The sequence below is a fragment of the Phyllobates terribilis genome, unplaced genomic scaffold, assembly GCF_046119375.1.
Source record: "Phyllobates terribilis strain yellow unplaced genomic scaffold, ASM4611937v1 Scaffold_1__5_contigs__length_1240528914, whole genome shotgun sequence".
NCBI classification, from domain to species: domain Eukaryota; kingdom Metazoa; phylum Chordata; class Amphibia; order Anura; family Dendrobatidae; genus Phyllobates; species Phyllobates terribilis.
The window spans coordinates 112,578,341-112,604,361 of NW_027362761.1; the positions used below are offsets into that span (position 1 = coordinate 112,578,341).

General features: G+C 40.0%; 1 protein-coding gene across 4 annotated transcripts in view; it reads right to left on the reverse strand.

Annotated features, from left to right (window-relative positions):
- The window catches only part of ABCA1 (ATP binding cassette subfamily A member 1), a 126,626-nt gene that overhangs the window by 81,455 nt on the left and 19,150 nt on the right, over window positions 1-26,021 (reverse strand). For all 4 annotated transcript variants that reach the window (XM_073666540.1, XM_073666531.1, XM_073666521.1 and 1 more), the window contains exons 2-3: window positions 11,720-11,868; window positions 7,249-7,342 (exon numbers count right to left, since the gene is read on the reverse strand). In XM_073666540.1, coding sequence (XP_073522641.1) covers window positions 7,249-7,342; window positions 11,720-11,785 — 160 coding nt within the window. In that variant the 5' untranslated portion in view covers window positions 11,786-11,868. The remainder of the gene's footprint in view (window positions 1-7,248; window positions 7,343-11,719; window positions 11,869-26,021) is intronic.

Genomic DNA, 26,021 nt, shown 5'->3' on the forward strand with positions numbered 1-26,021 from the left:
TAGTCATCTTTTATTGTTAACAGCAATTAATTTTGATAGTCACCAAGTAACTGCTACATTTTTCCTGCAGCGACTACAATTAGTCAGCCGTTTGACAAGAGTTTCGAGAGAATGCTCTCCAAAGATGGAAGCATTTTGAAGGGATTGTCAATTATGAAACCCCATTACCACTGCACCAGCAACAGGATCTTACCCTATATTAGTTTAGCAAAGACAAAGGTAAAGCCTCATACACACAAGTTTATTATGGCTCTGTATAACCTCTGAGTTGTACAAAGCCATTATACTGTATGTTACAGGCAATGGCCAAAATTAAGGCATTATGTAGAACATCTAAAATTTGAAGACAATGTATGAAATGATTTAGCCCAGTGTTTCCCAAACTCCCGTCCTCACGGCCCCCCACAGGTCATGTTTTCAGGATTTCCATAGTGTTGCACAGGTGAGAGAATTCCTGATGCCTTGATGATACTTCAATCACCTGCAATACTAAGGAAATCCTGAAAACATGACGTGTGGGGGGCTGTAAGGACCGGAGTTTGGGAACAACTGATTTAGCCTGTACACTTTCTCTAGGTATTCTATAGAAAGGCAAGTTTGTTTTAGGTAATGTGTGCAATAATCAAACTGCTGCTTAATGGCGGGTTCACGTCACGTTCTCCTTCTCATCATTCAGCACTTTCTAAGGAACTAGATGGTGGCCCGATTCGAACGCATCGGGTATTCTAGAATATGTATGCGGCCGACCGGGCGCGACTAATCAGCGAAGCAGTGTTTAAATGGGTTGTGCACTACTTTAAATTAACCCCCCAATGTATCCCCCCGGGGCCCCTAATGAATTTTGGAGGACCGGGGAGCGAGGCCGCCGGTCGGGGAACTTCTGCTGCGAGCAGCCGGGAGATGACCGGCTAGCACAGGGTCAGCAGGTGAGCGTGTGAGCGGGTGAGAGTGTGAGCGGGTGAGAGTGTGAGCGGGTGAGAGTGTGAGCGTGGGAGCGTGTGAGGGTGAGCGTGGGAGCGTGTGAGGGTGAGCGTGGGAGCGTGTGAGGGTGAGCGTGGGAGCGTGAGAATGTGAGCGTGTGAGGGTGAGCGTGTGAGGGTGAGCGTGTGAGGGTGAGCGTGTGAGGGTGAGCGTGTGAGGGTGAGCGTGTGAGGGTGAGCATCCGAGGGTGAGCATCCGAGGGTGAGCATCCGAGGGTGAGCATCCGAGGGTGAGGGTGAGCATCCGAGGGTGAGCATCCGAGGGTGAGGGTGAGCATCCGAGGGTGAGCATCCGAGGGTGAGCATCCGAGGGTGAGCGTGTGAGGGTGAGCATCCGAGGGTGAGCATCCGAGGGTGAGCATCCGAGGGTGAGCGTCCGAGGGTGAGCGTCCGAGGGTGAGCGTCCGAGGGTGAGCGTCCGAGGGTGAGCGTCCGAGGGTGAGCGTCCGAGGGTGAGCGTCAAAGCGTGAGCATCCGAACGTCAGATCCAGAGCCTGAGCGTCAGAGCCTGAGTGTCAGAGCCTGAGAGTCTGAGCGTGGGCGTCAGAGCCTCTGAGCGTGGGCGTCTGAGCGTGGGCGTCTGAGCGTCAGATCCAGAGCCTGAGCGTCAGAGCCTGAGCGTCAGAGCCTCTGAGCGTGGGCGTCTGAGCGTCAGATCCAGAGCCTGAGCGTCAGAGCGTGAGCGTCAGATCCAGAGCCTGAGCGTCAGAGCGTGAGCGTCAGATCCAGAGCCTGAGCGTCAGAGCGTGAGCGTCAGAGCCTCTGAGCGTGGGCGTCTGAGCGTCCGAGCATGAGCGTGGGCGTCAGAGTGTGGGCGTCAGAGCGTCCGAGCATGAGGGTGAGCGTCCGAGGGTGAGCGTCCGAGGGTGAGCGTCCGAGGGTGAGCGTCCGAGGGTGAGCGGGTGAGGGTGAGCCGCTAATGGCCGCCATCTTTTTCTGAAATCCCGTGTCGCTGATTGGCTGAGGCCTGACCAATCAGCGACGTGGGATTTCCTGGACAGACAGACAGACAGACAAGACGGGATAAGACAATTATATATATTAGATTTCTGTCCGAATGGTCAAAAAACAGCATTTGGCTATACCCTAGAAATAGCCATTTATAAAATGTATACAATATAACATTTTGGAGTCTGTTTGACTTTCTTTAGGGTTTTGTCAGGTTTTTTTTATGAGCCAAAAAAGTGTAACCCTAAACTGTTCATATTTTCTGACTCTAACCCTAACCAAGTGATAGAAATGACCAAAATGCAGAGTACAACTTGAAAGCAGTATATAGAATGTATTAGCGTGTTCACATTCCCAAACTTACGCTGCGTTTATATGGTCGTATTTTCTGTCCATGTGTACAAAAGCCAGTATGAACCTATGTAACACAGCAGCGTGCACTGGTCTGGTCCAGTTTATGATAGGTAGCTGTATGCAGAGCCAGTCAGGGCCATTGTTTGATATGGCCTGTTTTTTTCATATGGACATGTGAACCCGGCCTTACTCTGTACACATTTCCTAACCCTAATCTATTTCCTGACACTAATCTGTACACATTTCCTAACCCTAATCAATGCTCATTTCCTATTCCTAATAAATAAGACTAAAATGATGCAATTAGCATTTAATAATAAAAATAATCACATCTCGGCTGTTTATTGTAATTGTAATTACAGTAGCTTTTCTTATTAGTTAAAAAAGTGTCCCCTCTGTTGCCTATTATTTTATGCTTTGGCAAAAAAAATAAAATCCTTTATAACCTCTAGGTAAAATATATAACGTGAGAATAAAATAAGAGTATTTCATTCTTTGCCCAAATATTCAGAGCATTCTATGCAATAATGTAGGCTTTCTATACAACGCATTCATTTCACACAGGAACATGACTTTGCTGTGTGCAGGAAGTCTATGCCATTGGTCAATGGACTCCAAGAAAAGAAAAACTCAGTTATTAAAATATATATACATTTGTACGTTCCCACTGTGTTTTTTTCTGAAGCATTTTTTTGTGTGCAGAAAATCAGCTGTGTCTAGCAGTTCAAGCAAAGTGGACGTGATTTCACGTAAAATCATGCCCTAGTGGGTTTAAAGACCAAGCTGATCTGAGTGTCTTGCTGTGTTTTTTTTCCCTACAGGCTTCTGCTGGGAGCCTGAAAAAAAATGCATGTAAAAACGCAGGGCAAAAAAACCCCATAAAGGAATAGTATTACAAAAGAAAGAAAAAAAAAAAACAATTCTCACCTCTTTAACTTCCCACCGATCCAGGGTAGATGCTCTGGTGGTGAACCACAGTCTTTGTTTATAGCCTCCCAGATATTCACAATGATGCCAGTAGTATGACACATGGCTACTGAGGTCAGTGATTGACTGCAGTGGTCACATGCCAGTCTGTAATATCTCTACAGCACCTGCTCTGTATTAACCTGGGATTGAAAAGGTGAGGGTTTTTTCTTTATTTTAGTACTTTTTCTGCTTCTTTTGAACTCCTAGTAAGGCCGTTTAAGATACCAGACAGGCACTTTATTGCATAGACTGGTAACATAAACCATGCTAATGGACCTTGATCAATATTTTTTTCCCTGCAAACAGCAGATATCTCCTGACACAGGTCAGAGTGACTAGAAACTGATAAAGCCCTACATCTGAACAAACAGAGTAGCCTCAAATGAAATGAAGCAATTTTGTGATCAAGTAAAATAGAAGCCTTTGCCCCACTTGCTGTACCAATATAAGCATAATGCCACAGCCCCACTATCAGTATTTAGTCAGTATTTGGTCAGTATTTTTTTATCAGGAGTGGGAGCCAAAGCCAGGTGAGAAAAGGTATAATAGAAACAAGTGCACCAATTCCGCATTTATCACCCACTCCTGGTTTTGGCTTCCACTCCTGAGAAAAAATACTTACCGAATACTGACCAAATACTGATCATGGGGCCGTGGCCTTAGAAACATTATCAGGTGAATATACTTCATCATTTTTTCATACTTGTCACTATAAAAAAATCTGCAGGTAGTATGTTTAAAGGGGTTGTCCACTGAGTCTCTCAGGGCTCACGTGACATTGTAATGCAACGTGAGCCCTGCAGCCCATCAATAGCCGCTATTAGGCTACACTGCCCTCGCTTTTCTGGGATGAATGTCCAACAAATGGGAGAAATGAGAAGGTGGCAGCCCAATAATAGCCACTGATTAGATGCACAGCTCACATGACATAATGTCACACGAGACCTGGGAGATCCAGAGTAGACATCCTAGGAACATACATGAGCCGCATTTGGTTGTACTACTGCCAGATAGTAGGTGCCAGCGGTGGTGCTTCTGATGCTGCTAAAGGCTCCCACTTACTTAGGCATGTTACTGTTCTTTTTATTTTATACTATCCAGTCTATTACCATTACAACTTTTTTTTTTTTACCATACATTTTCTACAAAACTATAATTAACTTTTGACAATCTTGTCAACCCCAATTATTCAACCCCTGCTAAAGACATACAGTAGCTACAAATGCTAGGTATGTAGGTACAAGTACAGGAAGCAAAATCTGGCAGCAGGCCAGAGTATAGGTGGACATCTACGGTAGTCTACAATTGTATTTATTTTTCTATTCAACAAAATTCAACCCCTTTCTCAAAAATGACTGCCTAGAAATGCTAGGCAGGTAAAAGTCCAAAAAGCACAAGGACTGCAACAACTCAGTAGAGTCACTTGTGACAAGTAAGTATACCGTCTTTGGCACTCATTTCAGATTTTTGTTACGTTCAAAATATTGCTCTGGCTTGCTGTTTTTAAGTGCATTAAGAAAGAAGAATAATTTGTAATTGTCATATGGGCAGCTACACTATATTACTCATCAATCCCACTGAGTCTGTCATTGCAGCTGGAACCTCTTCAATCTCTATTTCCCCCTATCAATTCAATGTCTCTTCTACTCCAGCCTTCTACATCATCTTCAGCCTTGCAGTTGTACAGCACAATATTGTCTGAGTATTTGTTCAATGCTTTAGGGTATTCTTTCCATATCTCTATTGCTGAGATGTGAGCTCTCATTTCTTCTCACTATCCTAATTCCCCTTAAAATGGATGCTGCATTCCTTGCCTTGGCTTTTATACAGGCTATGATAATCCCTCCTGATTGGCTACGCTATTCCATGTGATTTGACAGCTGCAAGGCATTATAATGAAGAATGAGATATGTAAAATAGAAAGGGACAATTTGCGCAATTCGAAACACAAATTGTCTAAATTCACTGGGACCGGTAAATTTCATAAAACTCTACACAAATTCCATTCGCATTGGATTCACTTATCTTTACCCCTAAGCACTGAATAATCAGGGCTTCAGAGCTCTAAATTACATCATATACTGACTCTTTTCCCACAAAACATGTCAACCTGTTTAGCTTGTTTTGGAGTATTTTGGGTCTTTCTGAATTTTAGGGAACCAAGACTAATAAATATGGGTATATTTTGATGTTTTGTGTATGTCTTCTAGCATCTACACTACTTCTCTTCCGCATGTAGGGTCTCCACACTCATAGACTGGACTATAAGACTATAGTCCATGTTTACAAGGCAAAATTGCCAAAAATGATGGGGATATAGATGACTTTAGCAGTGAACCTTGAATGTAGCATACAGCAGCTGGGTATATGAGATAAAACTTTTCTACTGGGTCATTGTGTTACACAGAGAGCAGGCAGTGCTTTTTGATTCCTTTTCAAGGTTTAGTGTGCTAAAACCTCAGCTCTCTGCCAGAGTCAACAGGAAACAGCAACCTGTACTGTACAAAGAAGAAAGTGCAAAAAAAGGACTTTCATAGTCCAAGGAACCAGCTCCAGAATAACTAAGAAATGATAAAGAACCGTATGAACTTCTTTATTACAGTATACACATATGCAAAAAGCCAGATTTCCTAGAATAGTTCCTCTTTCTGCATTTCAGGCAGTAGAAATCATGTAGAAACATGTCTTTTAGTGAGTCGTAGACCTCACTATGAAAACACGCTGGGATGTAAGAACTGTAGTACTTTTTCACTTTATCTGCAAGCTTACTTTCCTCAAATTAATCTTTAAAGGGGTTGTGCTAAGAATATAAATTAACTCCTAGCCATAGAAAAGGGGATTTTTTTTTTTCCTTCCATTCACATGGATCAATAATTGGCAGTATGTGTGGACACATGATATCTTAGGATATTTTGTCCCTACACAGTTCATTACTCCGGTTTATAAGAGAGGATGAGCTTGTCGACAACAATGATTTTTCTGTCTGCATAAAAGATGAACAAATGAAAAATCAGCGGCTGGCAGACATGTTTACATGGAACTATGATGTTGGATAAATCATGGCCAATCAATGGCGTGTGTAAATGGGCTTTCAAGAGGTTGTCCACTACTACACAGAATGCCCATATCGATTCAAAGAGTGGAAATATTTTTTTTTAGTAATTACCATGCATCACGTGACCCCCGGCTGCAGCCGGCTCTGGCATCCACTGATGTCATCATGTCACGTCAAGTTCCAGCTGTATGACCCAGTGACGCGCTCCCCCCTGATTGATGGGTGGGGTTTCACCACTCTTCACACCCAGCATCCACCACGCACTTTCCCAATGAATGCAGAGAAGAGGGAAAGTGCGTGGTGGATGCTGGGCTGTGACACCCCGCCCATCAATCAGGCGGGAGCATGTCAATGGGTCACGCCTGGCAGCAGCCGGAACTTGGCGTGACATCAGCGGATGTCAGAGCCGACTGGAGCCAGGGGTCACGTGCTGCCTGTGAGCGGTCAGCGATAGCGCCACTCACAGGCAACAATCACAATAGATGGTAATTACAAAAAAACTTATTTCCACCATTTGAATCAATGTGAGCATTCAGTATAGCAGTGGACAACCTCTTTAAGAATCACCAGAACTGACAAATACTTTACTACCTGGAATTAAAGGTAAAATGTCACAAATGGAAAGATATCATCCCAACACTGATTTAGGCAGGAGCTGTATAGTCCATGGATTAGACTCCCAGTGATGGAAGATGGCCACCAAAATATAAGTGGCTAACCACTAAGGAAAAAGCGTACTGAGGCCTGAATAGGGCTAACTGACTAAATGCTTGCAATCTGTTATTACACGGCTTTCTTTACAACAACAGAATCCCTTTATTATTACCTCCTGATGGGTGGATAGATAAAAAGAGAGTCTTAAACTTTGAAAGAGATAAAAAAGAAGCATGTCCATGACTTTTCTATGATTCTGTAAGGTATTTACTTCGCCCTCATACTTACATTCATGTTGTTCATAAGGTGGATAAGAAAGTCGCACAGAGATCAGAATGAAGAAGATGAAGAGAGGCCAAGCTATTTCCACCAGCAGCTGCAACTGCAAAACAATCAGACACATATTTACTTAGAGGTAATTATGACTATAATGTGAATTGGATACGAACATGTTAAACAACATTGTGTAAGAACTGCATTAATCATTCAGCACGGAGGGGCCCCGCTTTAATTCAATTCCAAGAACTGCATCCCGTCAACTATGTGAAGGTTAACTGAGCTAGTCTGATCTCTCTAGGGGACCTTTTCAGGAAAAATAAAAGCACTCTGCATATGCAGGGCTCCTGCCAACTTCATGGCAGGCCTCTTCTTGTACTTTACATTTGCCTTACTAAAGTCTCCTAGAAACACAGTTGGGCCCATAAAATATGTCATACACAGGATAGCTCAGGAGAAAAGGCTGATTGTCCAGGGGTGCAACCAGAGGGTAGGTGGGTTCTTAAATACATGTTAATAAACCCAGTTGAATAACCACAGATTTATTTCTTACATAGAAAGCTACAGGCATTTTTCCGACATGTTACACGGTCAGATTTTTCTTTACGCTTCCCCAATTTCCAGTTTTGCTGTTCTAAACTCATTTTACAATTCTAAGTACTATAATCTTGCCAAGAATGCAATCATTTTCTTTCTTCTTTACACATTAAAAAACACATATAGGATAAACATTCAGGAACATCACCCAGGCAGGCTCGGACTGGCCCACAGGAGAACAGGAGAATTCTCCGGTGGGCCCCTGTGCAGGAGTGGGCCACCACCCTCTTATGTGATCAGTACTTGGCACTATACAGTATATATGAATCACTATGTACAGACAAAGGCAGAATCTTATTCATATAACAATCTACCCAGTTTATAGCTATAGAAATTTTTGAATGAGGATAATGTCACATTTGCAAGTATCTGAAAAGAGGGGCCCTGGAGTTGGTTACTGGTGGGCCCTTGGCACCCCAGTCCGACACTGCGCCCAGGCCTACTTTTTTCCTCTCAAAATCATTTATATGCTTAGCCTTGCTAAGTAAGGGTGCATTTACATTTACTGATTTTGGGAATCCATTAATGACCAGGCCAATTTTTTCAAACCTGAATTGTGTCACTTCATGTGCCAATCACAATGGAATGTTTCAACAAATTCCAGTAATTTTTTTGAATCTTTTTTCGTGACACATTATACTTTATGATAGTGGTAAATTTTGTTTGATATGGTTTGTGCTTCTTTATGAAAATATCACAAATTTGACAGCAATAAGAAAAAGCAATTTTGAATGTTTATACCTTTCATTCAGATAGTCATACCACACAAAATAATTAATAAATAAGACTTACCTTATGTCTACTTTACAACAACACCATTTTGTGTTAAGAGGTTTAAAAGATTAGCAGCAATTTTTCAAGGAAATTTACAAAACATATTTTTGTATGAACCTATTCAGTTTTGAAGTGACTTTGGGGAAATTATATATTGGAAACCCCACAAAAGTGATACAATTTTAAAAACAGCACCCCTCAAATTTTTCATGTAGTTTTTTAACCCTTCAGATGTTTTTTTAGAAAGCTCATGCCAGATAATCGTGCTGTGTAAATGTACCTTAAGTCCTATGACATAAGGAAGGCTTAAAAGATTTGTGGGGCTAGACATAAGTAGGAGGCATTCAGCCTAAATGTTTCTTAGCTGTAAATTTTTATTGGCCAAGCTTAAAGGTAATCTGTCAGCAGGTTCTTGCTATGTAGTGCGAGAGCATCAGAATGTAGGAGCAGAGACCTGATTACAGTGATTGGTGACTTATTGTGCTGTGCTTTTCTGTTTCAATACAATCAGTGTTTTATAAGCAGGTGATTATCACTACAGGACTAGCTGTCTCGTGCCTCCTGGTCCAACCACACCCCCAGCACTGATTAGCAGCTTTCTGTCACTATACAATATACACACAGAAAGCTGTGGTGTGGGCGGGTTATACACAGCTCAACATCTGAGCTCTGCTCAATCTGCAGCAGAAAAAACTATAAGTCTATCATAACTGCTGCACCCAATAAAAGAAGTGATACATTGCAGGAATCAGGGTATCTGTCCCTACCTTATGGTGCTGTCAGATTACATAGCAAAAACCTGCTGACAGATTCCCTTTAAATTTGCACCATATAATATTGAGATGCAAGGTAAGACAGAATCTCCATAATAGATATACGGTATGGGGGAGCAGTTGTGAATATTACCTAGTGTCAAAATTTCAAAGGTTATTTTGGCAGAAACTACAATCTTGTTGGATCTACTCATGTGTTATCTAATGTAACAGGAACTTTAAACACTAATCAAGAAGTAATGATCTATTGATTCATATTAGAAATGCTGCAACACAGTCACCAGGATTCTCTCAGGATCATTAACAAAGATGCCCAAATAATTGTCTGAGCATGGTAACATTATCTTTGTTCATTTGCCTTGTTCTATAGTTATTAACAATGTTCCAAAAATGGCAGAAGATATGTATGTAGAGTAATAGAGTAACATTAGTCTTATTGTTACTAGCCACCGATAGGCGATGTAGATCACCTTACATGCAGGAAAAAGTTAGTGCATGAAGGTATTTCCAGGTCTGCATTATCCTACAGGTTTTGTTTGGAGGTATGCAGGAGACGCTTGATATATAATTCCGACAGAAGGCTACAATAGCTTAATAATAGGATCCCAAGGCAACAAATGTCTGCTGCACGTTTTACTTTCTACTAGAATAAAGGGTATGCTGATTCACACTGGCCTGAATTGCCAAAAAGACCAAGCTGTGTAAATGGGGTCCTGCGCATATTTTCCTGTACTGACTATCTCACTGCAGTGTCTCTAACACCAAATAAGCCATAAAAACCTGATCCAAAGCAAAAAAAATAATACTGCAAGAGGCCATTACAGACTGAAATGATAAATATGAAATTACCTACTAGTGACACTCATGCTTTCTAGTGGTGATCTCTGACCCCCTCTATCCATGTCATTTAGTCAGCATTGATAATCAGACAAGGGAAGAGACTTTGCCTGCTGATGTAACCCCTCACCACCTATTACACTGATACTAAATACACGGAGATCTGTAGCTTACTGCAGATAACTGAGCCATGCTATACTCCATAAAGTGGCATTTAGTCTTATTTTATCTGATCTTGGCGGCAGATGGCCCATTGACCAGATCAGACATGTCTTAATCGCACACAATCTGTTTTTTGCTGATATTTCTAAGAATATGTTCTTAAGTTGTTTTGTACACGACAATTTGGCTATAAGGCAATCATGAGGAGGAGTAATCTATACAGTGAAAAACAAGGGTGCTTGAAAGTTCTGCCATGATATCATTGTTTTATACAAGGAGGCCATGTCCAAGCAGTCAGTCATCCTTAGGCTGATATAGAATTACAAATTAGATAAACCGCTAGTTGAATTTGGATTTTTGAAATGCTAGATAAAAAAATAGTATTCTGGGGCTTGGAGTTATATAGCTGGTGTGAATTGCTATTCCACATCCTTGAGGAAGACTACATCTTTAATAGGGTTGAGTGAGTATGTTCTATTAACCCTTTCGGCTAGTATGCTCGGCCGAGCTCCGAGTATTTATAGCTGCTCGGTGATAAGGTTAAATCACACTGTTTGACAGCTTTATTACATGTGAGGAATGTGTAAGAAATAGACATTCCTCACATGTGCTAAAACTGTCAAACAGTCGCAAATCATGCACACGGGAGTGATTTAACCTTATCACCGAGCAGCTATAAATACTCGGTGCTCGGCCGAGCGTACTCGGCGAAAGGGTTAATAGAACATACTCGCTCAACCCTAATGTTTAACCCTCAACTGGTGAGGTGGGGTTTGCCACACCCCAGGGAATTTTTGTTCGGCTGCCATTCATTGAAAAATGCTGGTATGACGATACGTGTTTCACTAGCTTCCATCCATTTGTGGGTGTCAAAAATTTGTTATACTCATGTGTAATCAATCGCCAATAAGAAAACGATTAAAACAAACGTGATCTTTGCATTTTCTGTAAAAATAAGAGATTTCTAAACACTGGGGTATAGGAAACCCCACATCACCAGTCGTGTGACAAAAACCCCACCTCACCAGTTGAGGGTTAAGAACAGTATATAGTACTGTTCCAGGCATATTTGTAAAGAACTCAACAATACAGAGTTTTACCAGTTCACGGTATAACAGGGAACACAACCACCTGCAGACGTGAAAATCCACTGATAAACATGTGAATCACAATCAGATGGACAGAAATATCTCAATTCCATTTCTCACGTCAATTAAGGGGGATCACACCTAATAATCATTTTAATCTGTTATGTGAGAATCCTGTTTAACGTGTATGGGACAACATGGAAAAAAAGTAACTAATTATCTTTAAATAAAGAGCACAAGGCATAAACTTACAGTTTGCCTCCGCCGGTAGGTGAAATTCTTCCAGAGGAGCAGTCCTAGTTGGGTACAATAAGTCATCTTCTCCCTGAGAGTCCACACTGCCTCACCTCTGCAGCTCGGGCAGAAGTTGTTGCAGCACCAGACTTTAGGTTGCTCATTAACTGGAAAAGAGTCAGAAAGGGAAATGATCATAAGCTTCCTGAGGTGAGCAGAGCTCCACAAGGACAGATACGTGACAATGATAGCGCCGATGTAGACAATGCCCTCCAGCACTGCGTGATAACCACCTGAAACTGTGAAGCTATTCCGTGGGGAATGATGATATCTGTCACTTCACTAAGTGCTTTCCAAAGGTGAACACTGACCTATTGTGAGGCTGCTTTCAGGATACTGGTCCTTCATTGGTATACAGTCACTCAGGAATAATGAAAACACATTGGTAAGAGCAGGAGCTAATGGGGACACCCATTATCATGTCCTCACAATTATATCAATGACTGTACAGATAAACATGACCACGGATTTTATTCTATAGCCATGTTATTTATTAAAAGAAAACTTATTCCAAAGTTCAATTCAGGTACCAGAACTGTACCCGAACTTGAACCAGATCCTGAACACATTGAAAACAATTGGGACCCGAACTTTTGAGCTGGAAAATATTTCTCTCTTCCCCCAGAACTCCGAACATTGCAATGGAAGTCTAGGAGAAGTCAGTGTTCGGTGTTTAGCTGTCCGGTACAAATTCCGAACTTTTAAGTTTGGGTTCGCTCATCTCTACCTAATATCTATGATCCTTGGGTCTAATAAAATTTTCTATATTATCCTTACAAATGATTTTCCATTCATTATATGTAATACAATATGGATTCCATACTATCTTGGGTTCTTAGGGCAGGCATGTTATTTAAGGTTGAGATATGTACCATCAGCTCTCCAGTGAAAGTGCAAGTCATAAACTGTTTTTGTAGATCATTTTGATGAGCTGTAATGCTTTCCATCCCACATTGTACTTTAATTCTACTACTAAGAATGTCTTCAAGCAAGTATGCGGTGCACTTTTCACACTTCTAAAATGTCACATATATGACCCGGCAGGGTATCTGCATGGTAAAACTTGAAAGATCAACCAATTTAACCCAAACCAGCAAATGGGTGTATAGTCCTATTAAAATGCATATATTAAAAGCAGTGTCCAAGCTATGTGGCATCAAAGTAGAATAATCAATGTGGCAAACACATAGTTAGGTACACAATCCAGAGGTGTTGTGGCTTTATCATACATGCTCAAGGAGTAAAAGGAGTTACATATTTAAATGTCCATACAATGCAGACGTCTGCTGCACCATCACCCAGCAGTAAAGGTTACAAGAGCGGGTCATAAGCCTTTACCCATTGCCTTCTAATTCAAATACCTAATGTAGATACTACAGATCCTTTATGAATCACATCGGCACATCAAATTAGAATGTAATCAAATTTACTATAATTAATTAGGGAGTGTTCGTAAAGTTCATTATGCAGCCTGTAAGAAATAAGTAGATTTCAATGTCTACCATCTGCTTGCAAGAACAATTCAAGCGACCTAGATCAAACTTGCCCTGAGCTTTAGACAAGTAGCCTGCAGAAAACAATACAAGAGAGGCTAGAGAGATGTGAACAAACACTGGCGGCTTCCAACCTTTTATTCGTCCCTCATAGACCTCCATACCATTATTGTTAATCATGAAAAGTCTATCTTCTATCTAAGCTACTGATGAAACAAATATTAATTGTCCACTTCTGCTTTCTACTAGGTCAGGTAGTCATATCCACACCTAGAGTTCTGGTTCTGGCTCATCAATAAAAATGTGAGTGTAAGGTACAGTAAGTGGTGAAATCTCGTTATAAGACAAAACCACTGAGCGAGCCGCATTGTGCGTCATTGCTCCTACTATCAGGTTTTCATTACTGTCCATTGGCCAAGCTCATCCAGTAATGTATCACATCAAGACAGTGAAATAAGATAGCATACTATTTTTGGCTCCGTAATGCTATTGGCAAATTGAACTAGCCTAAAAAAAGATTTTTGCCATTTTACATCAATACTCTGAAGAAGTCATTTGACATTGGAGACGCTTTTGTACTTGGTCATGTATTCTTTATGTTCCATCGACCCTTCTAATGAACACACAGATCTGATGGAAGGCAGGACATTGTACTGAGCTCCTAATTACAGTGAAGAACAGATCAATACTGAGTTACAATGTGTCACAATCAGATTTCTGGTACAATTTGCACCTTTTAACCATAAGCCTCTCTATCTCAGGTGCTAGGTCAGGGCTGGTTTTTGTGTATGCAGGCATAACAGAAAGGAGGGCTTTCAGTTCGGAACATTCAAGCCATTAGACAAAAGCAAGCGCGATGCATGCTGGGAAGTGACTGAGAGGATGGGCCAGCACCAATAATGCTTACAGAATGCTGATTAAGAGGAACTAACCTTTCAAAAGAAGGGAAAAGCAATTTTCAGAGCATGAGCATCGCTATTTACCTGCAGATAAAGGGTTTATCTGCAGTTAGATGTATAAAAATCATGCCTGCCTTATTGGAAGAACAGCTACAGGGAGAAAAAGAACTCGTATATCGTCCCTGTAGCCGCTCGCTTTCAGTCATAGAGGCTTTTAGTGGGTTGTACTTTGACTGACAGCTTGCTCTGCAGGATGTGTGTGCTGACCAGGCTGTCAATCAAAGTGCCAGGGAGTGATTACAGCATGCTCACAATAAAGAGAGTGATGATGGTAATCACTCTGTATATGATGATCCTATTACTGAAAATAAGTGGCTACGGGGACGATATAAGTTGATTTTCTACCTGTAGTCATATTCCAGCAAGGCAGGCAGGTATGATTTTAATGCTGTTTGCCTGCAGATTAACGCTTTATATGCAGGTAAATAGGATTTCCAGACACGACAGGTTCCCTTTAAGAATACGGTATGCATTACACACGCAGCTGTCATCATTCACTTGATGGAAAGATTTACTGAGCTGCCCTAAAAATGTTTTTTATATATCGAGACCCGGCAAAATGGCATCCTCCTTGACACATGCACAACTACCCCAACCACAGCTACACTGCAGGTATGTGTGTTTTCTTTACATTATATATTGATGGAGGGTTTTATGTGGCTTGTACAGTATATACCATTCCCGCTAGACAACAGTTGTATTTCACAACCTTACTAGATGTGTATATAACAGTACAGAACTGTTCTCTTGGGTCATTATATTTGTCTTAGTCCAAACCTGGTGCCATCATCGTTGAGGTGATGAAAGGGCATTGTGCTTCAATACATAGAAAAGCTTCATACTGAAGGAACTGTCCCCCACCCCAGAATTAGCGGTGACACATGAAAACACTGCACGGCAGATACAAAAGTTACAGACAACAGGGTTAATCATCACCTTATAAATCTGTGCAGATCTCTGTCAGTCAGATGTAACATGGCCTGACTATAATATGTGGTCACAACCCTTCTCTAAATGCACAACATTCTTCTGTACATTCCCTTAGGTGATGTACTGTACTAACATGCTTTATGTATAGAATAAAATGCATGAATAAACGTGATAATGGCTGGATAACTACCTGTGGAGCTGATATATCAGCATTCAGTGTGCTCATTTTGAGTGAAAAAAAGTACAATTTTTATGGGATACCCAGGTCAGAGATCTTCATTACTTAGAGGTTTTTCTGTTGTAATCACAACCCACCAATCCTAGATGGCATGAGAAATTCTACATACATATGTAATGCACACATACATAGCTATATGTACATACACAGTGGGTGAAATAAGTATTGAACAAGTCACCAATTTTCTAAGTTAATATATTTCTAAAGGTGCCATTGCCATGAAATTCTCACCAGATGTCATTAACAACCCATCCAATCCACACAGGCAAAGAAATCAAACCATAGATGTCCATAAATTATGTTGGATGGCCCCAATGAAAACAGCAGATTCAGATGATTTTCATCTGATGTGTATGGGGGCCTTCTGAAAAGGCAAAAATAAGTTAGCCCATCTCATTGTAAGTGCTCCATGTAGCATAGCTGACGGCAATCTGTCAAGAGCATTTTATTGGCATTGAATGAAATGTTTAAAATTCCATCTATAAAGCCGTGTAGGTCATCCCACTCATATTTTAGTGCTATAAATCTATATGTTTTCCTTAAATGTAAAGCCTCCCCCCCATGAATATCTAAATAGCAGTAAAGCTAAGCCACCAGAGCATACTTTTGTTTAGCATCAGAAAGCCGTTCATGATTGCTCCATGGGTCACACTTACTGTAATTATAGGGAGTAAACAACAATCCTGCATTTCTCGAATCCTAAATCTCATCTCTCAGGCTGAGTCATTCTGCCCTGACCATCATCAACATGACAACATCTAGTATTGTGTAGCCGTATTTTCAGAATCAGACTTGCTCACCAGGTATTTCAGGTAAAGATGGCATTAATAAGGATTAGATCACAATGTATATTTGCTATTTCTGATGCATAAAATATCTGCCAAGGAATGTTAACTGTATACTCTCAATTATTGTCACCAGCATCAGCCATCAATTTATCCATGTTTACTCTATAGATTTACATTGGTAACCACAACGCAGATCATCTAAAGAATTACTCCATACTTGTGCCTACACTGATCAGTAGGTCCACCTCATGTTGCTGAAACAGCTCAGACCTTTCTAAGGCATGGTTTTCCACAAGACCTTTGAAGACATCTTTATAAAACATTAACAGCAGTTAAGTGTGAGGTTGGGCCACCATCGATCGGGTCTGTTTTCACAGCATATCCTTGAACAGATTGAGATCTGAATAATTTGAAGGCCAAGTTAACACTTTAAGTTTAACTGTATGTTCTTCAAACAATTTCTGAACAATTTTTGCATTCTGGTGTGGCAAATTATCCGACTGAAAGAGGCCTCTGCCATTAGGGAATATTGTTGCAACTAAGAGGTATACTTAGTCTTTAACAATATTTTGGGAGGTTTTACAATGTTTTGTTAGGTTGCACATGTCAAAGAAACATCCACAAGACCTAAGGTTTCCCAACAGAACTTAGAAGACTCTGGTGACATTTGTTCACAAGGTTAGTGATGCACACATCCAGCCATCCACATAATGTAAAAGAAAGAATGAATAATCAGTCCATGCCACCTTCTACCACTACTTCAACGCTCACTGTAGACACTTTAGTGGTGGTCAGTGGTCAGCATGAGCTCTCTACCCAGTCCTTTGCTATGCAATTCCATATGTAGCAAGCTGAGATGCTTGGTTTCGACACCATTCTATTAGAGTCTACAATAATTTTTCAGTAATTTGTTCTAAAGTTTGTGTTCAAAGGGATCAAGCCAAAAGGACCGGCTTTCACTCCGAACATGCATCATTAAGCCTCGGGTACCCATGGCCCTATCCCTGCCACTGCATGTTCTTTCTTAAATCGCTTTAGTAGCCACTACATAATAGGAATGCCTTGTATGACCTTTTAAGACATACTCTGATCCAGTCATTTAGCCATTTTTTCAGGTTTTAAAACATCAACCTTAAGAAATGAATGCTCAATTGCTGCCTAAATTACATTACCCCTTGAAGATTGTAATTTTAACAAGACAGATGCCACTACTAATGTCCACCAAGACGCCAACACAAGCGTGTCTTGCTCCTTCCCTTTGTCTACTCCTACAGCCTTGTAAATGTTCATACTTCTTACTTATGTCGATGTACCAGTTAATTTAACCACCAGGCATTCTCTTGGCTTAGCATCTTCGGCCTGTGAAATGTATTCTTTAAATTTACTTTAGATTCCTGGTGGCTCTAGGTGACCCCCACTTTACTTCCTAAATGTTATACATTAGACTATGTACGATATATATTATACTCATCCCACCTCTATCTTTATAGTTAGTCCTCTTTAGACCCTGATGGGCAATATGTTTCCATATGTCCGCTATACTGATATTATTATTCTGCTAATATTGTACTTTAGAACAGCTGTACACACTTTGTGGGCTATTTTTGCTTTTAACTTGTTATTACTTTAACAATTGTTCCCTACATATCCTACTTTGGCATGGACTATCATTTATATGTGTACTATCTGGGAGATTTCCTAAGCTCAATGTGCCAAAATTCTGGCTTATTTTGATCCAAAAAACTTTCTACCATGCCTTAGACCACATTAAATATGTGTTACTGACACTTTTTCAGACCCCAAAAAGAACATGTAATATCTTGGGAAAGGGAGATAACTTTGTTAGAAACGGAGCATGACTCGAGATTTAACACCATACGGCAAAATTGCATTAAATCAATTACTTATTTGTTACCACTGTGAAATTGTAAAAAAAACTGCAGTCCCATTTACAATAAGTAGTCAACTTACACAGATTTCCCTACAATTTATTTGACAGCTGATGTGACTACAAGGATAGGTCCACACCTCAGACAAGAACTAGCCGTATGCTGAGTGTAGTGTGTGATTTATTATTCAATTATTTCATACAAGTCAAACTCTGACCCGTGGGCCAAATCTGGCTCACAGGGTGGTTTTATTTGGCCCGCGATACCAGAACAGCCACCCCTATGTGCAGCCATTATTCTGTATGGAGGACTTTGTGGGGCCATTATACTGTATGGAGGACTATGTGGGGCCCATTATTCTGTATGGAGGACTATGTGGCACGTATTATTCTGTATGGAGGACTATGTGGGGCCCATTATTCTGTATGGCAGACTATGTGGCGCGTATTATTCTGTATGGAGGACTATGTGAGGCCCTTATTCTGTATGGAGGACTATGTGGTGCCCATAATACTGCATGGAGGACTATGTGGGGCCCATTATTCTGTATGGAGGACTATGTTCAGCCATTATTCTGTATGGAGGACTTTGTGGGGCCATTATACTGTATGGAGGACTGTGTGGGTCACATTATTCTGTATGGAGGACTATGTGGTGCCCATAATACTGTATGGAGGACTATGTGGGGCCCATTATTCTGTTCGGAGGACTATGTGAGGCCCATTATTCTGTAAGGAGGACTATGTGGTGCCCATAATTCTGTATGGAGGACTATGTGGGGCCCAATATTCAGTATGGAGGACTGTGCTGGGCCCATTATTCTGTATGGAGGACTATGTGAGGCCCATTATTCTGTATGGTGGACTATGTGGTGCCCATAATACTGTATGGAGGACTATGTGGGGCCCATTATACTGTATGGAGGACTATGTGGGGCCCATTATTCTGTATGGAGGACTATGTGGGGCCCATTATTCTGTATGGAGGACTATGTGGGGCCCATTATTCTGTATGGAGGACTATGTGGGGCCCATTATTCTGTATGGCGGACTATGTGGTGCGTATTATTCTGTATGGAGGACTATGTGGGGCCCATTATTCTGTATGGAGGACTATGTGGGGCCCATAATACAGTATACTGGTTGGCCCGGGACTTTGTCCAAGTTTTTCATTTTGTGTTTGAGCTTGACATCTCTGAATTATTCAGTAAAGACCTTTACTAGATTTATTCTGACCTGAATGTATATAAAACATTTATCTATAATATTGTGATCAATACAACAACATATTTCATTCAGTAGAGATGTAAGGTGCTAGTAGCCTGAGTACAACACAATATCCAGAACTCCAGAAAGGCATAAACCAAGACCCATTTGAACCAAAATAAAAACACCGCTATTGCAAAATCAAAAACCTTCAAACCAAAATTCACATTAATTTTGTGCAAGAAGACAAAAACAAGAGGACCCCTCTAACTATAAACTATAGAAGTGTTTGAGAGTTAGCTTCATTGCCATAAACAAAATTCCCATTACGCTAGCAAGTTTGTATCTTAGTGGTGCTGCTTGTCTGGCAAAGAAGATGGGTGTGAAAGGTTATCTGCGGTGAACAGTATAAGGGAAGAAGAATGTAAAGCTGGTAACATGAATCGGGTGTCACAAATAGATGCATTCTGTGAATGCTTAATATACACGTTCCCTGCCAGACTTATTACTTAACAAACATCCATAGACGTGATAATTGTGGTGGCCTACAGCTATCTGCTGGCAGCTTGCATCCTCAACTCTCCAATTCATATGCATTGCAGTCGCAATTATTTATCTTTCGATCTACACTATAAGGGTTGTTTTAAAATAATAGACCCTCATTCTCTTATATTGAGAATAGTCAGCTCACTTCTTTTAGCCGCTTCACAGCTTTCAAATCCTGAAACGGTTAAAAGAAGTTAATAAAGACGGAATATCTGAACAGCAAGTCATTTTGACATTGCTGTGTATACATTCATTATTTTTAATGTTTATTGTGTGCTTTATCAGACGGGATCCAGGCAAAATACATCGGAAAAAGATATTGTGTGCATATATCCTTAATGGGAAACTGTCAGTAGGATTAACCCTTGCAATCCATCTATAGGGCATTCAAGTCGTAGGAAGCTGACTAAAATGATACCATGATATCTGTGATTCAATGTCTTATTCCAGAGAAATCCACTTTTTCTTATATATAAATGCGTTGTTCCAGGCTATGCGCTGGACACTGATCTCCCTGAGAATTTGCCTCTAAAGATTATTTTAAATTAATGGGGGCATTACCAATGTGAGACGTAGATCAGGAGAGCAGACTGTCAGTCATTACATGTCTCACAGTGGTAATGCTGCCTTTCATTTAAAATAAGCTCTGGAGGCAGATTCTCAGGAAGATCAGTTTCCTGCCCATAGATCTTAACAGCTCATTTACATATAAGAAAGAAAAATGTAGATTGCTCTGGGATAAAATATTGGATCGCAGATATCAAGGTATCATTTTATTCAACTTCCTATGACCTACATGCTCATGTAGACGACTTCTAAGGGTTGATACTACTGACAGATTTCCTTTAACCAGGAAAAGCTAGGTGTAATTGGCATATAATGCCACTTTTGCCTCCGCAACTCCTTGCTTAAAGCCCGATATTTCCATTTTATGCTGCTCTTTACTTAGGGTACACAATAGTGAGGAGAAGTGGCTCTGATGTGTTACCATGCCCAATGCGAAAGACTCTTTAAGGTTACTAGTAGTCCTGAGTTATTCTTTTGGTTCCCTGTGAAGTAGCTGAATCCAGAGGCCAACTTTCCTTTAAACCACCCACTGTTATTTACTCCTTTAAATCTTACAATGTGCAAATATTACATAATCACTCTATATGGGATGTTATATTTTCATTTATTTTTATAAAATGTTGTTCTAGTAAACTTCTCATCCATGTTTCTATTGTCACACAGGAAAACCAATGAGAGACTCATTGTTCTTCGCATGCATGAATCATCCAATTACGGTAATCAATAGCATGGTGTACTCAAGCCATTTCTGTTGCTATATATACAGCACTCTGCAAAAGTTTAAGGTAGGTGTGGAAAACTTGCTGCAAAGTATGGATGGTTTCACAAATAGAAATGTTAACAGTTAATTTTTATCAATTAACAAAATGCAAAGTGAAAGGACAAAAAATAAAAAGAAATCAAATAAATATTTGGTGTGACCAGTGATCACCTTTGCCTTCAAAATCGCATCAATTCTTATGGGTACACTGACACAGTTTTAGAAGGAACTCGGCAGATAGGTTATTTCGAACATCTTGGAGAACTAACCACAAATCTTTGGCTCCAAATCTAATCTGCCGCAAGACAATAACCTTAAGCATACAGCCAACGTCATTAAGAACTGTCTTCAGTGAAAAAGAAGAACAAAGGGTACTGGAAGTGATGTTATGGTCCAAAGAGCCTTGATCTCAACATCATTGAGTTTGTGTATTATTCACATGTAGAGACAGGATTTGTGCAAGCCTATATCATAGAAGATCTATGTTTAGTTCTCCAAGATGTTTGGAACAACTTCCCTGCAAAGTTCCTTTAAATATTATGTGCAAGTTTATCTAGAAGAATTGATGCTTTGATGCTGTCTTGAAAGCAAAGGCCGAGCACAACAAATAAATGTTATTTACATTTCTCTCTTGTTCATCCACTTTCATTTTATTAATTGATAAAAATGAATTATTCTTACTTCTATTTTTTAAAGAAATTCCACTTTGCCGCATTTCTCCACACATTCCTGTATATATATATATATATATATATATATATATATATATATATATATATACACACAAACACACAATGGGGGGGGGGGAATAAGTATTTGATCCCTTGCTGTTTTTGTAAGTTTGCCCACTGACAAAGACATGAACAGTCTATAATTTTAAGGGTAGGTTAATTTTAATATTGAGAGATAGAATATCCCGCAAAAAAATCAAGAAAATCACATTGTATAAATTAGATTTTTTTTTGCATTTTGCAGTGAGAAATAAGTATTTGGTTCCTCTGGCAAACACTTAATACTTGGTGGAAAACCCTTGTTGGCAAGCACAGCAGTCAGACGTTTTTTGTAGTTGATGATGAGGTTTGCGCACATGTCAGGATGAATTTTGATCCACTCCTCTTTGCAGATCATCTCTAAATCATTAAGATTTTGAGGCTGTCGCTTGGCAATTCGAAGCTTCAACTCCCTCCATAAGTTTTCTATGGGATTAAGGTCTGGAGACTGGCTAGGCCACTCCATTACCTTAATGTGCTTCTTTTTGAGAAACTCCTTTGTTGCCTTGGCTGTATGTTTTGAGTCATTGTCTTGCTGGAAGACCCAGCCACGACCCATCTTCAATGCTCTTACTGAGGTAAGGAGGTTGTTGGCCAAAATCTTGCGATACATGACCCCATCCATCTTCCCTTCAGTATGGTGCAGTCGTCATGTCCCCTTTGCAGAAAAGCACCCAAGTATAATGTTCCCCCCACCATGCTTCACGGTTGAGACGATGTTCTTAGGGTTGTACTCATCCTTCTTCTTCCTCCAAACACGGTGAGTTGAGTTAATGCCAAAGAACTCAATTTTTGTCTCATCTGACCACAGCACCTTCTCCCAATAACTCACAGAATCATCCAGGTGTTCATTGGCAAACTTCAGGTGGGCCTGCACATGTGCCTTCTTGAGCAGGGGGACCTTGCGGGCACTGCAGGATTTTAAACCTTTAAGGTATAATGTGTTACCAATGGTTTTCAGGGTGACTGTGGTCCCAGCTGCCTTGAGATCATTAACAAGTTCCCCCCGTGTAGTTTTAGGCTGATCTCTCACCTTCCTCATGATCAAGGATACCCCACGAGGTGAGATTTTGCATGGTGCCGCAGATCGATGTCGATTGACAGTCATTTTGTATTTCTTCCATTTTCTTACTATTGCACCAATAGTTGTCTCCTTCTCACCTAGCGTCTTACTTATTGTTTTGTAGCTCATTCCAGCTTTGTGCAGGTCTATGATCTTGTCCCTGACATCCTTAGAAAGCTGTTTGGTCTGGCCCATAGTAGAGGTTAGAGTCTGACTGATTAATTGAGTCTGAGGACAGGAGTCTTTTATACGGGTGACTATGTAAGACAGCTGTCTTTAATGTAAGTAATGAGTTGATTAGAAGCGTCTAACTGGTCTGTTGGAGTCAGAACTCATAATGGTTTGTAGGGGATCAAATACTTATTTCTCACTGCAAAATGCAAATCAATTTATCTAATGTATACAATGTGATTTTCTTTATTTTTTTTTGGATATTCTATCTCTCAATGTTAAAATTAACCTACCCTTGAAATTATAGACTGTTCATGTCTTTGTCAGTGGGCAAACTTACAAAAACAGCAAGGGATCAAATACTTATTTCCTTCACTGTACATATATACAGTATATATACAGTGTATATATATATTTATTTATTTATTTCTAATTAATTATGCAGGCATATGCTTGCTGTGATTTTGTGTGAGTTTAGTTTTATAATTAGAACATTTTCCTTTATAAACTTTGAGAAGTCAATCTATATATTCACTCACATGGTCTTTCTTAATAAGTAACCCATGTGTTAAAAATCTATAGTCAATACCTATTATCCTGAAATTGAGTATTTTGCTAACAATATTCATTTACACATTATAATTCTACATTGATGCTCTATTTGAGAAAAATGCCATCTGTACCTTATAATGTAAAGTCAATCCACAAAGACTATTTAAAGCTGTGTAAGATAAGCCTGCGCCGCGCACCTGGCTGCATTGTGTACCTTGCCCTTGCCTCTACTATTGATTATAAATCCGAACCCGTGCACATGGCCTTTGCCCTGCTGCATATCAGAGTTGTCCACTAACTAGATTCTGCCTGTGGAGGTAAGACTTAAGGTTTGCTTGACAATCGGTCATTGAAGGCCATTTCTGACCAACTTGATAAACACACAAAGCAGTGTTAAGGACTATCCTTTTTTAACCCCTTTACAACAAGTTATTATTACTTTTTGAGCTCTCTTTTTCTATTTACCATAAAATGTGTGACAAATGGGAACAAAACTCCAAGCAGGATGAAATGTTGAAAAAAAAAGTGCAATTCCATTATTGTCTTTTGGGGTTTGTTCATTGTATTGTAAACATGCTTTGGCAACATGATTATTTTTATTTTAATGGTTAAGAAAAATTCAAAACTGTGTAAAAAAAAAAATGTGCCGCGACTACAAGTTACTTTACTTTTCAGATGCTAAACCTGTATGAGATCTTGTTTTTTCAGTGGCGAGCTGATGTTTTTATTGATACAACTTTGGGGTACATATGACGTTGTGCATTTTGTGAAGGAGGTGTGACATCGAAAAAAAAAAAAATTCTGGCACTTGGATTTTTTTTCTCTATGGCATTTAGCATATGGGTTCATTTTAGATTTTGATAGATTGGAGCTTTTTGGAAACAACAATAACAAAAAAAAATATTTTTTTAATTTATTTTTCAACTAGGAAAAAGAGGATGATTTAAACTTTTATGTATTTTTATAATCTTAAAAACTTTTTTTTTTTTTTTACTTTATTTTTTACTTGAACCTGTGATTGTTTGATTGCATGATCTATATACTGCAATACTACATTATTTATTACTTGAAATATATATTGAAAATGGTGGTCTTCTATGAAACCCAAGCAGTTGGTGGGCTTCACAGGAGCACCAAGATTGTGGCGACAAGACCCTACAACTAGTGTTGAGCGAATTTGTTCGGCATTTCAAATTCGGGTTCGTGGTTCCAGCTTGTTTGCGCCAAAAAATCTGTTCCACACACGAACATCCCTGATTTGCCACGCTGTCACCCAGATGCCAAACAAATTCGCTCAACACTACCTACAACAGGCTACTTTGGTGATTCATCGACACCCCACAATTGTAGCATCTGAAGCAGACTCAGCTCCAGAGCCCACTACATACATGTGGATCCTGTTGAGGACATAGAGTTACGTTCATATGCGCCAAGAGTTAATGCACAGAACCAACAAGCCAATATAGATTTACCAAAGGCACACATTATTAGCATGCATATTGAATACCTGTGAACTGCTTTAATCTACCAATAGGCTGGTAGTTATGATTCCTATCCCTATACTACTGAGTAATTTTGTCTAAACATGTTGTCTCGACAGAAGAAGGAGTATGTGGTTGCTACACACCTTCAACATTGTTCATGCATGGGAACAATAAAACAATGCGGCCGATCTTCATATTTTTCAGTAAATGTAGTGAACAGAAAAGAAACTAAAAAGAAGAAAGATTAGCTATTATATTACAAAGAAATTAAAATGTAGCCTTTATTGGTGATTTCTGCTTCCAAAGTTCGAACAGCCAACACTAGCCATCACTGCCAAGACAGTTTGTGTTTCCTCCCTCTGAGAAGTCTCTTTTTTTGTTGCTTTTCATATGCAGTGTTTAGTAACGAAATGTCAGTGAATTATTGGAACTGTATATGGTCAAAGAGTCTATGTAAAATAGTTGCATTATATTCAGATATTTTGACTGCCATATACTTAGGTGGTCTTCAACATGGAGCAACGAACCTCCAAACTTTTGTGTCCAATCATTGCCCAAGTTCATTGCCGTTGAAGGCATCTTTCATGCAAGTATGAAAATGCTTTTGGTTCAGCTTTGAATCCCAGTTAACCTGCCAACAATAGTGACAGTGAGGGGAAACAAACAATGGAACCCCCTCTCCGTCACTGCTTAGTGAGCATGAAGGTAGATGAATGCTGACCAGCTTTCTGCACCATTGACTGTTGCCTGCTATGAGCAATTTGTCTGCTTGGGTAAAATGACCCTTAGAATAATTAATATTGTGAAGACTCCTAAGTATTTATAGTGCTAGTATTACATGACAC